Source organism: Rhododendron vialii, chromosome 8a (assembly GCF_030253575.1).
Source record: "Rhododendron vialii isolate Sample 1 chromosome 8a, ASM3025357v1".
Lineage (NCBI taxonomy): Eukaryota > Viridiplantae > Streptophyta > Magnoliopsida > Ericales > Ericaceae > Rhododendron > Rhododendron vialii.
In genome coordinates, this window is record NC_080564.1 from 35861929 (window position 1) to 35877667 (window position 15739).

The window sequence follows — 15739 nt, forward strand, 5'->3', positions numbered from 1 at the left end:
TGTAACTATATAATACGTTTCATTTACTTCTAATAATAATAGTATAAGGTCTCAGTGCTAAATACAGCTGTATAAGTCACCCGACTAAATTTCAAAAGAAAAAAGAAATGAACCAACTATATGATGTACAAATCACGAATTGACATGAAGGGCCGCGATGTGAAGTCAGTGCAGAGACTTTGCCTGTTGGTGTATACAACAGCAAAAGCTCAAGACTAATGAAGCGCTCCTTAGTAACCGGATGAAACCGGTAGCGAAATTTAAGCACTCCGAGCAGCTATGCATCGCTGGTATGGCTTAATGAAGATCTTGGCAAATGGAGTCTTTGGAACTGGAATCAATTTTCCAACCATAGCGAGCGGCCAGCTGTAAGAAGAAAATGACAATAAATGCAAAGATGAGAATGCTAAGATTATAGAATGACACGGTTGAGTGTCTTTAAATTAAAGCATTGGCTCTCAAGCACTTGAACTTGACATGATATCAAGTGGTCTGACTATTTTTTTTTCTCCTGTTCTTTATGTGCTCATCTAAATTACCACCACATAAGTAATTTCATCATACCATTTTTAGTTTTCACACATCGCTCAAACTTCATGACAGAAACATGCGGGTGAAACAGTTTTCCCTCGCTTTGTCTGACTGCTAGGGAAAGCTGCATATTGAAGTCCTTCACCAGAACCTTCCTTTCCCTTTTATCTAGTTAACTAGACTAGCAGTTTCATTACCCATGTCATCACAGAGCTAGGAATTACTCTTCATACCCCTTACCCTTATGATAAAATAACAATCGAGGGATAATGCTAGTACCAGTTAAGGAACCTACCCGATAATTCCAATAACGAGGGAAATAAGCCAGAGACTCCAGTTGAGTCTAACCGTTGAGAAGAAGTGGCCAAGGAACTCAATGATAAGTATCTGTTGTACAAGGAGCAGTGTTGTTAATATCCAGAAAAAAGCATGATGAAAACAGTGTAAAGACACAAGGCCTCTCACCTGTAGTACAAATGTAGCTCCCACAATCCCCACAAAAAGACGGTTTTTTGTAATTCCACTGAAGACATTCATTTGGTCTGGCTTTCGAGCATTGAACTCATTGAATATCTGTAATTGAATTAGTAAGCAGAATTCAGAAGTCTTTAAAGATGGCAGCTGGACTTAAAAATTCAAGACTGCAAAGAATTGGTCGGCTGATGGCATCTATTTGTTTTGTGTCAACCCAACAACCGAGGAACTATTCCTCAAACAAAGAAATTCAATTCCTTTCTTTTTTTTTTGATCCGCAAATTCAATTCCTCAAACAAAGAAATTCAGTGCCATGTTCCCCCAGAGATGGCAGCTGGACTTACTTGACAGAAGACAAATGCATTGAAAACCAGGGTATTCTTTAACTTATTAGCATGCTCCTGACTGTCATGATCTAAGTTCAGAATACCCTTTCCAAAAAAGTTCAGAACAAGGAGGACAGTGACTTGATACAAAGCCTGCAAAAGTTCCAAAACTGTCAGTACCAACAATGTTTCTGATATATTCCGTGTTCTCAAGTCATCAAAGAGAGGCGTCCCAGAAAAAAAAGGCAATGAGAATATCAATAACCTGGACAATTAAGTTCCTCCACATGATATTTGTTATCAGAGGCTCCCTGAATTTTAGGCAAAAAAGAAAACAATTCTAATTAGCAGAAATATTCAACCCAGCAAACCCATTCATCAATGTGAAAGTCTACTATGTTTCTTCCACCAAACAGACAAACCAAGAAAAAACCTGTTTAGTAATCCTACAGATAGTAAAGCTAGCTGAAATGGGTGATGATATTTAAGGTTATGTTGTTAATTTGGCTGAGCAAGTTGTTTCACTCAGAAAGTGTGTAAGTATGGCCCTTGTTGGTGATTTTAAAGTAATGGTTGGCAAATTTTAAATTGACTAATTTTCTAAAAATTGCGCTTCAACTGAGTAAAAGGGATGGATCAGCAAAGCAAGTCATCACTGCAGTTACAAGCTCAAAATTCAGGTATTATCAAAATCAAGTTGAAGCTCTTTAAAAAAAAAAAAATCAAGTTGAAGCACTCAAATTTGCGTACACGAGGCTCGAACTATTTATTAAGATAATACGTCCACAAGCAAGAACCATCTGATCGTTAACTTTCCCATTTAAACAACAATATTTTCCCTGCCAAGATGATCATAACCTACCAAGCCAGGAGTTCAAGGAAATTAGTAAAAGAGCCCATTTAGAAGGAAGGTGTATAACAGAAATCACCTACACTGCATACCAGGCCAGGCAGCCTTCCGGTATCTGGCTTGGTATCAGACCTACTAATTATAAAAACATTCAAAATTGTGCATCAACTGTATTCCTTGAGAACCTTAGTGTGGAAATCAGTAACACTACCTCCTCCCACGTTCCTTGGAAGTCCAGAAAAGCCAGTCATGCACATAGCACATGGAACTTTTGATAAATATAGATAGAAAGCTTGAAGATCAACTCAAATCGACCATCAAGTTTATGGCCATTCACCATATCAAACAACATGAAATAAGGATGTTGTATATCTGACGCATCTCCTATGACAAGTGACAACCTAATCAACTTCACATCTGACTGTAAATGGATAAGACTTCTAAGATTTGTAGGTACTTAGTACTGCATAAAAAGTAAGCCCACAAATTCTAACCTCCGACCAACTGGAGATCTTTTCATAAGATGATCAGTGGGTGGTTCAGTTGCCAGTGCCAATGCTCCAAGAGTATCCATGATAAGATTCACCCATAGAAGCTGCAACAACAAGAATTATTTTATAGAGGAGAACTGAGAGATCAACCTATGGAATACTAAAATTCACGAGAATCACTTCAGATACCATATGTTTACTTCACTCTGGTTATGTGAACTAAAACAGCCAGATTGACAATTTCCTCTTCCAAACAATTGATTTCATATTTTCATGAAATCTATATTTTTTTACAGGCCCAGCCAGTTATTAAGAAGTTTAACCACTTTTATGCAGGATTCCATGAAATGTCATCCATGTCCAACATATGAAACATGTTAATATCTGAGGCAGCAAAATGAAAAAGATTTAGATCCATGAAGTTAGCAAGAGAGCTTCAACCTGCACTGCATTCAATGGCACATCACCAGCTGAAATAGCTGCCACAACATTGATTATAAGAGCTGCAACATTGACAGTAAGCTGGAACTGGATAAATTTCTGAATATTTGCATATACAGAACGGCCCCAGCGGACAACCTACAAGGAGACGTATCAAATCATTGCTGGCACCAGGTAATGAAGTTTCAAATACCTCAGGAATGATCAAATTAAATAGCTGAAATCTAATAGCAAAAAGGAGTGACTAATGAATGTATAAAGTACTGTAAGATCATAGAAATAAAATGGATTTAAATGTCAGCATATGATACTAGTACACGGAAATTCATCTCTTCAGAGATCAGATTTCAATTAATACTGTGATAAAAAAAAAAAAAATTACGCATCATGTCAGGCCATTAGTGCAGAAAACGTTACATTGTGCTGTAAACAAAGTAGAAGTGGCAGAATCAAAAAGTTCCGACATAAAGGTTCCTAGTCACCCGATTCCTCACGAATGATTACACACTATCACTAACCTTTACAACTGATGCAAAATTATCATCCAATATAATGATATCGGAGCTTTCTTTAGCAACTTCAGTTCCTGAGATCCCCATGGAAAGACCTATATCTGCCTGGAACACAGGAAGATAGGATTTTGATCAGGTACATAAAGAAACATTGTATTTCCAAATTCCCCTATAAACACCAGAAACATTGCTATGCAGGCATGCATGGTACAAGAGAGAGAGAGAGTCAACCTCATGGAGAGCAGGAGCATCATTAGTTCCATCTCCAGTTACAGCAACGACTTCCCCTCCTTTACGTAATGCTTGCACCAGTAAAAGCTTGTCATTAGGAGAAGACCTTCCCATCACCTATGCACCATGACGCAACAAATTAACACACCCATGTACTATATTCCCTTTCTCTTTAGGTAAACAAAATTTAGAGTACTCGAACTACCGAAATTTTTGGTGCAACTAGTTCCCTTTCTTTCTCCGATAATTCACGGAATGTCTTCCCTTCAATTACATCATGTTCACCAACATCCGCGTCTGAAGCAAGTATTCCACACTCCATAGCAATTGCTTTTGCTGTTTGAATATTATCTCCAGTTACCATGCGAACCTATAAGTTGACAGAATTTTATTCCCACCATCATTCTCCCAATTAAGGAAATTAATTTCATCAGCAACTTAAAACTTCACAATAAGAAAGTAAAAGAAAGAGAAAACACACTCATTTCCATCAACAAAACAGACACATGCTTTCCAATAAAAAGTTACCAATTACCTTGACACCAGCATTTGTGCATACTCTCACTGCATCCTTTACACCCGGGCGACAAGGATCCTAGATTGGGATATAATAGCTAACATCAGAACCTAGCAACACAACTTGGAGAAACTTTTTTTTTTTTTGAAAGGCAACTTGGAGAAACTTTAATCTACAAACAACAAAACAATACTCTAAACTTCGTGGTTAACGCAAGCTTCTTACAAGAAACTACAAAACCATTCCCTAGATAGCAGAAAAAGGAAGGGGTATAAAAATATAGAATCTAAATCCTTCTTTTCCTTTTCTTTTTTTTTTTGGTTCTGCCTTCGTAAAAAATGAGAAGCTTGAGCAATAAGGCAATTATGTTCACTTGTAATGGAATCCTATAAAATGTGTAATCATCAAAATGGGTGTTATTTATAAAATGTTCACCTTTATCCCAACAATAGCCAGCAAAACAAGGTCATCATCAGGCACATTCCATTGTGATAGTTGCTCTTCATCAGTAGGAACTTTGTCCATTTGATGTGATCTATACGCAATCGCAACACAGCGCAAGCTTCTTGCAGCCATATCATCAATAGCTTCCTTAAAAAACATCTGTGGAAAGAGTTGAGATATCATTACCCTGATTTGACAAATTTAGAGCACTTTGAAGGTTCTCCTCAGCACATCATTTATGTACTCTCAGTTTGTTTGTTTTTTTCCTTTTTTTATCTGCAAAAGTCAGTTTTGGTTAGTTGTAGTTAGTGAGGTTTGAACCCCACTCAAATGCATAGGATGATGGGAGTATATGGTGCCTAACACTGGGCTACCACTCCACTTGCTACTCTCAGTTCACATTCTCCTTAAGTTTATAAGTATTAAACTCAAACATGTAATCCTTCTGCTCTCTAAAGACGAAACAGTAATCATAAACAACTTTTTTTTTTCAGGCGAATAACGTAAGCTTATTATTGACCTTATCATTCTCAATGGATTGCCGTGAGCCATTAGAGTCAAGGTATCCTGCACATGAGGCTAGAACAAGCTCAGCTGCTCCCTTCCAATGAACAAGAACTTCAGAATTGGGCTGCCATTAAAACAGGAAAAGAATATTGCATTTAGATTAACCAATAGAACTGGGAGTTGACTTGCACATCAGTGCATAAAGAAGTGTTACTGACAATGAAGAAATCCGCACAAAAGTGAGCACACAACTACATCAATCACAAACAAGTATGTGATGAAAAAGGTGCCTATGGTTGACCTCTTGCTCATTCTTCCAAGATTTACTTAATAAGAATTGACTGCAGTTCAAGTTATTTATTTCAACAAGATCAATCTGACTTGTTCCAAAAATGTAAGCTAAAGAAAAGCAACATCGATTGTTACATTATTGGGACTGCTTCTACAGACAACCTATAAATGATACTTGTAATTGTGGTTCATCGATTTCCGCAATGGAGAATAACTCTCTTGTCGTACAGAAAATGATTGGCCGAACATCTGTGGTCGTCTGTATCATTTTGATAGGTTCAAGTTAAACCTGGAAATCATATTAAATTGTGGAGCACCAAGCATGCTGCCTCAAACATTAAAAGCTATTTTGAGCAAACAAAAATTTTGCTTTTTCCACATACTAAATATCAGGCGTTTAAGGTATATTCTATCACTGTAGGGACTAACTTTACAGTGATTAGCACATAAAATAGGATTACAAATGTACTTCCCATGTTGGATCCAAAATGAATGACCATTCTAGGTAGTCAGATCTCTTTTGGCTAAAAAATTTGAAGCTAAACCAGACTCATTGGTGTTCCCCTACTGAATCATGACACATGTAGTTCTCTTATCCTCACCATACTATGCAAAACTCACTGTCGGAGAGAGAGAGAGAGAGAGAGAGAGAGAGAGAGAGAGAGAGAGAGAACAACTTCTCGACAAACTGCAAGACAAAATCCCGCCAAGGAGAATACTTTGACCTAAAACTCAACAATGTTAACAATCTCAAAAAGGGTGATTGTATTGACTAGAAATCAGAAGCCTAATGGTTGTTTAGAAGGCCATCTAATATACTGAATAAGTTTGTAGAAGGCACAATAAAATCTTATAATGCAGGTTGGATACAAATTAAGTGAATCCAATAGTTTGTGCCAAGACCCAAAGAAAATAGGATCAGTCATGTGTACATTACCCTTTTTAGTGCAAGACCCCCTCGCTTTTTCTCCGAATTGAAAGGAGAAACTTTTAGAACTGTAGATTCTGATCTGATAACATTAAAATTCATCCCCAACTACAACAAAAAAAAGTACAAAAACAGCAATAAATCTCAAATGGAAGAATGAATCAGAAATAGTAAGTTTTTTTGTTTAAAAAGTGTATACCTTGATGCCCCAGTGAAGGATAGCCTTTTCTGTAGGAGATCCAGAAACCTCCATATCTCCACCACCCTATCAAACAATCAAAGATGGATTTTAACCTTTATTGTTAGTTAAATGGACTTTAAATGATTCACACCTCTTTGTCTGTCACTAACTCACTATACAAGAATCCATCAGCCAATAAGAACAGGAACAAAGGGTTAGCCCCCACGGAAGTATAGGAGGGCAATGAACCGTTTCTGGAGAAAACAGTGCTGGATGTCCACATCCAGTCATTTTTAAGCAACATCAGAAAAAGATAATCACATGTTCTTCTCAGGCTACACAATAAAAAATCAAAAAAGTTGACGTGCATGGTAATACAATCCAGTAAGATGCTGTTACATTGGCTCAAATTTAAATTAAACTGAAATTATGGCCCTTGATCATTTAGAATACTGAAAAAGGTTCCATGCAGCCAACCCAAGTAGTTAGGGAAAGGCTTACTGGAGTTTTGAGCTACAGACGGAGAAAAAGGAGAAGGAAGAAGCAGAGAGAAAAAGAGAGAGTACCTTGCTGGGGAAAACACTGCCCGAAGTATTCTGAGCAATGCCCTCATGTAGCAGAGACGAAACAACAACGCTGAACTGAGAACTGTCTTCAGGTGACGTAATCTTCTTTCTCCCAACATAAGCCTCAACTACAGTCATCTGTCATATTCAGTTGAAATGTTATAAATAAAAAGGCTTTGGTAATCAATCATTCTAACACCCCATCCCACATCGGAAGTCTACATAGATGATCTTGGGTACATAAAAAACCATGTTGGCTACTACTAGTACCTTGGGCTTAAGCTTCTTGGGCCATGTGGTGTGGCTTGTGGATTTGTAATCAAGGTACTGAGTCAGTGTCTGATTGGGGCGTTACAGGTGGTATCAGAGCAATTCGTGTACACAACCATGTGGGCCCTGGACTTTGGACTTGGTTTGGTGATTTTAGTGCTCAACCCCTTGCGAGGCTATAAAGGTGGGGACATTGTAACACCCCGTCCCACGTCAGAAGTCTACATGGATGATCTTGGGTATATATAAAAGCATGTTGGCTACTACTAGTACCTTGGGCTTAAGCATCTTGGGCCATGTGGTGTGGCTTGTAGATTTACAGGGTCAGTGGTCTCCTTGGGGCGTTCCAATCATAAACACAATTCAACCGCTCGTGGAAAGTCTTTAGACAATGGACACAATAAAACTACTACTTTTATGGAAGAAAAGAAATGTCCTAGGATTCCCACCCCAACCTCCTAAACAACGTGAAGGAAGGGCAGCCCAGAAGTAGAATCATATATGCAGCAAGAAATTTCCATGTATGTTTGCAAAACAAAATTGCAGAAAACACAGTGTTCTAAAACAAGGAATTAATCGGCAATTAATCACCGATTAATAGCTGGTGGGGCCTATCCGATTAGGTCCAAGTAACGATTAATCGCCAATTACTAATTAATATGCACCGATTAATTGCCCGATTAATGGCTCAAAGGTGGCCGACCGCCCGACTAGCGCCGAGCGACTTTTAATACATTGAGAAAACATAGCTCCACCCACCTGATTTAAGGTCAAAGTCCCAGTTTTGTCACTGCAAATAGTTGTTGCAGAACCCATAGTTTCACAAGCTGAAAGCCTACGCACCTGCACAATAGGGACAAATACCAAGTGGTCTTCAGAGCTACAATTTACTTACAAACACTACAGAGGGGAACCAATGATCAAGATACGTGCCAAGGCCTTGTCTGCCATCATTTTCCTCATTGAGTATGCCAGGCTGTCACATAAATCAAGTACTAATGAATCAAAGAGTAGCCAGTAACCTATAGAGGGGAAAAAAAGGAAAACAGAAAGAGATAGAAAGCTTCAGCGTAAAAGAATCAAACCACACTTACGTCAAGGTAACAGCCAGAGGAAGCCCTTCAGGGACAGCAACCACAACAATGGTGACCTAAAGAGTTCTGTAATTAGTGGAGAAGTCACAGTGTTACAGGTACAAAAAAAAATTAAAAGAAAACACACTTACTGCGATGGTAATAATTTTTATGGCTCCATCAACTGCATCACCAAGACTGGTCTTCCCCCGGACAAACTGAACTGTTCCGTCTGCATTTTTCGAGTGTCCAGAAAAATATCTAGAAGTTTTATCAAGTGATAAGATATTAGATGACTGTGGATACACAATAAGACATGACTGATTAAAGAGATTAAGTTTACCTGGCAAAAAGGACAGTGAGCACAAAGAGAGCTACTGAAAGCCCAACTATGCCGATAAACGTTGCAACCCCATTCAACCGTACCTATGATAGGTCATCCACATTTACACTTGTTATCTAATCCAATCTTTTCATTATTGAATAAGGATCATGGAAAGCAGAGCACTAGTTCAGTGATGGAAGAAAAACCTGCAGGGGTGTTTCTTCACCATTATCTTCTGAGATACTTGCCATCAACAATCCCCATTCAGTGTTGATTCCAACACCAGTTACCTTAAAATAGCAAAATATTGATTATACTCGTGATTAACTAAGGGCCAAAATTAAATATGTGTCTTCAAATAATTTATAAGAATTTAAGAATTTATTCCAATACATGAATCTGTCAGAATTTTTATTTACAGTCTCTTCCCATATCTATACACGTATGTATATAAACACACACACACACACACAGAAGGAGGAGGGGAAAGAGGGGAAAACTACGGAATTACGAAGGGGGTTTCAATGTAATAAGTAGGCAAAGGCCAACTGATAATTAATGACACCAACCGATAATCATAGACGTTCAATTTGCCAGCCCTACTAACCCAAAAGCAGGGAGGATTTTGGAATGAAAAGGAACTGTTAAAACCAATTTCGATTAGTTCGAAAGGCAGATACATGCATGGAAATTACAATGGGGCTTCGTTACATGTTTCCAAGGAATTGTTTGTTAGGAATAACAACTCAGAGTATCTAGGTAATAAGCTAATAACGGAACTATCAACAGGAACATAAATGATCCTACAAATGACAAATACCAAATATGGCATGTACTATCAAGTAGTAGAATAGTCAGTACTTTACCAGCATAGTTGCAGAGCCATCAGCAACCTTGCAACCAGACATCAAAAATGGTCCCTTTGGATCTTTCCGAACCTACAAAATGAACAGCTCTTGAGAAAAATAAGGTAAGTAATATTAACTATATCTCACAATAAGACCTAACCAGCTTACAATCTTGCTTTCCCCAGTCATACTGGATTCATCGATGGCAAGAGAATGTCCAGAAATTAAGATTCCATCTGCTGGGACCTGGGACCATGCAAAAGTAACAATGTAATATTTGTTGTTCCCATTCACAGGTGGTAATGTAATCAATTGCATAGCAAAAAAGCAAATTTCGTATGCCCGACTAATCAAACCAACTAATTAGACTGCACTCACCTGATCACCTATCTTAAGAGGTATAACATCACCAACAACAATATCATATATAGAAATCTTCTCTCTTCTACCACCTCGAACAACCTGCACGAAGATGCTTAACAATTTAGCAACCTAAGGGCAACAGCCAACAAGTAATAAATACTGAAATGCTCCAGGCTGTAACGGCACACACCTCTAAATGGATATTTCGCTTTTCTTCATTCAAATTTTGAAACTGGAGTGACTGCCTATAGTCGCTTGTCGCTGATACAATTTGAAAAACAAAAAAAGAAAGGTCATTAGAAGGGAAAACAGAATGTTGAGCTATAATCAGCAAGCCACTAAATGCCGAAAATCATAAAGCGTGGTCAAACAAGATGCATTCCTTGCTTGAGGACAAAGGTAAGCACAGATAACTGTATGTGCGATCGCACAATGAGGTCAGTGAAGTATCCAGAGCTATCAGAAACCACTCATAAAGAATGGAATACAATAGTAGATCAGAGCGTCCTCCTTGTGAGATCAATATCTGATAGTTTTACATAACAACTACCTCTTTAAATATTTCCTAGACAAATTGCAGTTGAATGAGAGATCAAACTAGTACTAGGAGAAGTAAAGGATAATGTTCTTAACACAAGTACATCATACAATAAATCCGACATCCTCATGATCAATTGCAACAATACGTTTGCAAGTCCTGAAGCTAATATCCTACCATAAACAACATAAAAAAAAAAAAGAGGACATGTAAACACACAAAATACAAAAATAGTCTAAAACTTTGAAATGATCCTTGCATTTTACATCAGGAAAAAACCCCGCACCAATCAAATGGACTTTGAAAAATGGAACGGAAACAAGGAACGATAGATACCTGTAACAACTATTACAAGAAGAACAGCAAAGGCAATGCTACCCCCATCATACCAACCTTCTTCAAGGCCCTATGGAATGCAAAAATGCAAAAGTGGAGTTTTCATGTAAAGCAGAAGACAACACTGAAAAATCCAAGTGCACGTGATCATTTTAGAACATTATCTAGGCATTTCTAATGAATCAGCACATAGTGGAGCCCACCTCTGTCTTTATTCCAAGTGACAATGATGCTATAGCAGCTATCATCAAGATAATTAGGGTTAAATCTTGCCAAGCTTCCCAAAGGAACCTCTGTAGGAAAAAGCAGACAAATGAATTACACCAAAGTAAAATAGTCCCAAGTCAAAGCAACTGCTACAAATAAAACAATGCCTGAAAGGCAAATGTTATACCAAGAAAGTCCGCCCTTTTTTGACAGGATAGGTATTTGATCCAAAAGCATTTCTTCGGTTAGCTAGTTCACTATCATCACCAGTGATTCCTGTATCCAGATTTGTTTTTAATAGATCCGCTACCCCTTTGGCCTGATGCATATGGTGATTACACTGTGAAAATTGTAAATGGGATCTGATAAAACAACATAAGGAGAAACTTTGAAATCGATTGACTAACCCCTCCATACTCTTGTAGGGCCGAGTTATTCTGATCCCTAGTCATTGAAGCAAGCTCTTCTAGTGCAATTTCATAATCACCGCATGGAGTTGGAGGCGCTACTGTGGAACCTAGCACTAAATAAATGAATCAAAGATAAATCAAGCACAATTCAGAAAACATAATGACTTCACATATAATGATGGAAATAACAATTAACGTAGCTATTATTTATGCAAGGTCCATTGTTATGCATTTGATTAGCACATTATGCAGTAACAAATACTATAACTCATCATGTGAAAGCACTATGATCATGAGGAGAAATACATGAAATTAATTCCGTAAAGCATCTTAGGTGATTAAGGCATCTAAGCAGTAATGCATGGAAAAATTTCGAAGGAGCCATTGCTAAATCTTGTAAGTATTTGTCTCTAATTGATTTATTCAGTTATTCTTTTGAATCCGTTAACACATGAACTGGCATTGTATTCTGAAACCCCCGAAAGACTACGACTGCATGTCGCCATCAGACAATTGACTTTGTTATGTGGCCTTTGGAATTAGTACGAACTACCAAATGACAACATCAGGCGGATTTAAGGACGATCATCTCTAAAGTCTACGATGCTAAAAAACGAAGGAAAGCCAATGATTACCGCATATAGTTTCGTAATAAAAACAACCCTCTCAAGTACTCAAATTGAAAGCATCAAGAAAATTTGAACATGGCCATCTGAATAAGATATGTACGTCAACGTCGCATATATCTTATTCCCACATTACCGACGCTTACTTGAAAGAATGGAAAGAGAAATCAACTACATGCTTTACTCATACCCCAGGAATCCCTAGACAGAGGGGTACGAGCTAATCTTTTACTCGAGGGAAAGCTGGATAAATACCTTAGTTTGCATTCATCACTGGCATTTTCTATTGGTTGGCAAATATACAATAAAGTATATACTTTTTTCTATTTCTTTCCCTTTTTGTTTTGATTGGCAGCATTCTACTCTTACCTCCAAGAGAGAATTACATGACAAATCGCTGTCAGAATGATTTACATACCTACCTACCTTCCATACAGACAGGCACGAGTGCTTCACGGTATAATGTGAAGTCAGGCACATGGCAAACAAAAAACAATAGTAATTTCATGATTCTCGTCTACTAATTGGATTTCAAATCTGGAAAATGCAGTAGCAAGTAGGAAAAGGAAGGATGCTCATGGAGCACAAATGAGAAAGTCAAAAATAGAAGTATACAGCAATGGCAGGAGAATCATCTACATATCATTTTTTACCAACTTCCATGCCCTATCTATCCTCCACTTGTATTGTTTTCCCCAAAAAAATCATATTTATAAACGACCATAGTAAATTATACCTTGGTCATGAATCATGATTCACCAAGTACTCTGCTGGTTTGTCTTAAATCAGAAGCATCAGTGAAGGTCATATGACATGAGAAATAACACTTCCCTATTTCTATTCAAGCAAGTGATAATATGCTGAACACTAACACAAATAAATTGCCGAAAGCTATTCTAGAGAGTAAATACCAATTGCTCGTTGCCCAGCCAATTTGAAAAGCAGCGCTGCCTAGTAAGCCAAGTAATAGAGAGAGTTAGAAACTGATAGAACAATCTAAACACATTCGGAAAAACATTCTTCAGCAATTAAACATTACCCTTATAACTTGTGCATGTGCTCTGATCATCCTTCTTCGTTGTTCGGTCTCTTCTTCCTTTCCCAGGTCTAAAGTGTACCGAAATCGGCGAGAAGCATTAAGCACAAGTGCCGCTTGCTGTAACGGACAAAAAGATCTTACGTTCAGGTGCTAACAGAAGACCTACCATTTATCACCCAAGCACAGTATGTACAATAACAGTAAATCCAATAATAGTTGCATAAAAGAATATAAATAAACCAAATCAAACTAAGCTTTGTGTCCCAAATAATGGGATCAGCTACGTACTCAAAATGCCCTTACTCAAAATGCTCTGCTAAGGATTATATTCATCCTTAAATTACAATTCATATCCTCTTTTATTCAAATAGCATCCCGTGTCAATTTAGGCCTTCCTGTCCCCTAACACTTCAAGTACTTATATCACTCTTTCTTGCCATTGCATCTAACAATCTTTGAGGTACATGACTGGGCCATCTTAATTTGTTCTCTCTCAACTTATTTTCAATGGGTATTAGTCCTACCATTATTTCACTATATTTATTTTAAAATCTGTATTTTGTGGTCTCAACTCTTACGACACACCTATCTTAGCATTCTCATCAAAGCTACGTTCATTTTATGAATGTGTTGTTCCTTGGTTGTCCGAGTCCCATAAACCATAGATGACCTTACAATTTTCTATCAAATTCTTCTTTTAAATTGGTTGGTATCCGACCCTTGCATGCCCACACAGTATTGTCTAGGTCGTTAAATAAGGATGGGACACAATGTCGAAACTTGGTATGCCTGTGGAGCTGGAGATTGACTTGTTTCTTTCTCCTATAGTACTGCTTAGGTTTCAGTGCCATCTGTGAGGGCTTTTGTCAATTATTTGTTTGGATCCTTTTCCCTCCAAAAAAATCACATCATAATTGTTGAATCAAAGTTGTATTGGACATTTCTAGATCAAGGCAACGAGTTGTTGGTGCATGCTTGTCGTACAATATGCTCAATGCTAACTGTGTACAACAATTTGCTTGATGAAAATTCAATAAGGTGACATTGTATGATCATTCCAACCAAGTATGATCATTCCAACCAAGTTAAATGAATGATCAAACATAATCCACAACAGGGAGAGACGTGCATTGGGTGATACACAACACAAGCAAATTATGCGCATCAATCCTTATACATACAAGAAACAACGAATGAGGGATAGACATTAGAGGCGGCATTGTACGGAAACCTTACCCTCCATCTCTTAAGGGACTCAATGGACGCATTCTTTGTGTTGGCAATGTCGAAAGGATCAACAAACTCCACCTCCTGTGGGGCCAAGCCGGCCACTCCCCCGGCCTCCACGTCATGCTCGTGGTCATTGCCGGCCGCAGCAGGAGCCGCGACGGGCGATGCATTCAGGAAGGCATTGCCACTAGTCATCTGTACGGATACAAATCAATGTTGCAGATAGAGAGGGAGAGATGGCACCGCCGCTTAAACGGAGCCACCGCCTCGTCGAAGAATAAAGAAAATGAAAGAAGGAAACAAGGTGCGTCTCGAATCAGGGCATTCGAAAGGGCACAATAAAAACCGCAAAAACAGAGGGAGGAAATGGTTCTTCTGCTTCTCCTATTGTTAGAAAACCGCAACGAACCAACAGATCTTGTCGCCATGGAAAATAACTACTGGATTAGCGGGGAAATCGGGCTGGGTTTTTTTTTTTTTTTTTTTTTTGAGAGAGAGCGAATGGCTTAAATTAGGAAAAAAAAAATTTTAAAAAGGCGTGAATTTATATCTACCTATGATTACGAGCTGCAGGAGACAGATTGACTATTCAAGGGTGAAAAAAGGGAAAGCCGTGGTTTTGGATGATGATGATGATGATCATGATGATGTGGGTATCGGCAGCTTCGGAGAGATACGGATGGATGGTTGAAACCTTCTCGCCTCCTTCGCCCGCTTTTTTCTTTCTCCCATTGGCAAGACGACCCGTGATTGATTGATGAGAGTCAACATTGGTCCAACCAAGAAGACAAGACGAGATTGAGACAGAGAACTGCGAAATTTCCGCGAAATTTCCCGCCTTGATAGGTTGGTTAGTTAGCTTCAAACCACTACTACCCATAATAAACTACTAGTACTCAATAACCCCCTTGCATTTACATGGCCCGTTTGGATGCGGGATAAAAATTAGGCTATTAGTTATAAAAGGGATAAGATTGTATGGAGTATTATGCAAGAAAATTGGGCTTATATTGATGTGATGGAAAATTAAATAGTACTAATATTTGATTTGGATAAGGGATAAAATGAGGGAATAAACTTGTTTTGTAGTTGAAATAGAAAAGAGAATAGATATTATGTAATAACACCCGAGAACCTCTCCATAAATAATTCCCTCACCGGAAGTATAAGAGAATTCAGTACTT

General features: G+C 38.1%; 2 protein-coding genes across 3 annotated transcripts in view; one reads left to right on the forward strand and one right to left on the reverse strand.

Annotated features, from left to right (window-relative positions):
- LOC131297981 (large ribosomal subunit protein uL30w-like) overlaps nucleotides 1-15739 on the forward strand; it is a 39997-nt gene that overhangs the window by 7921 nt on the left and 16337 nt on the right. The window lies entirely within an intron of this gene.
- On the reverse strand, nucleotides 3-15317 carry LOC131297976 (calcium-transporting ATPase 9, plasma membrane-type). 2 transcript variants are annotated; one of them, XM_058323217.1, is made up of 34 exons: nucleotides 15110-15317; nucleotides 14562-14750; nucleotides 13326-13442; nucleotides 13198-13237; nucleotides 11658-11773; nucleotides 11438-11569; nucleotides 11247-11336; nucleotides 11044-11113; nucleotides 10360-10430; nucleotides 10185-10268; nucleotides 9975-10052; nucleotides 9825-9896; nucleotides 9165-9248; nucleotides 8977-9059; nucleotides 8786-8894; nucleotides 8655-8710; nucleotides 8494-8536; nucleotides 8320-8403; nucleotides 7291-7428; nucleotides 6743-6808; nucleotides 6553-6651; nucleotides 5338-5448; nucleotides 4809-4976; nucleotides 4392-4451; nucleotides 4062-4226; nucleotides 3857-3973; nucleotides 3632-3730; nucleotides 3114-3251; nucleotides 2676-2776; nucleotides 1597-1642; nucleotides 1350-1484; nucleotides 997-1104; nucleotides 827-918; nucleotides 3-366 (listed from the first exon to the last, which is right to left on the reverse strand). In XM_058323217.1, the coding sequence occupies exons 2-34, from the start codon at nucleotides 14748-14750 to the stop codon at nucleotides 261-263; spliced, it is 3267 nt and encodes a 1088-aa protein (XP_058179200.1). In that variant the 5' UTR covers nucleotides 15110-15317; the 3' UTR covers nucleotides 3-260. The 2 variants fall into 2 exon arrangements, with proteins under 2 accessions (XP_058179200.1, XP_058179201.1); XM_058323218.1 differs by having other exon boundaries at nucleotides 14562-15312.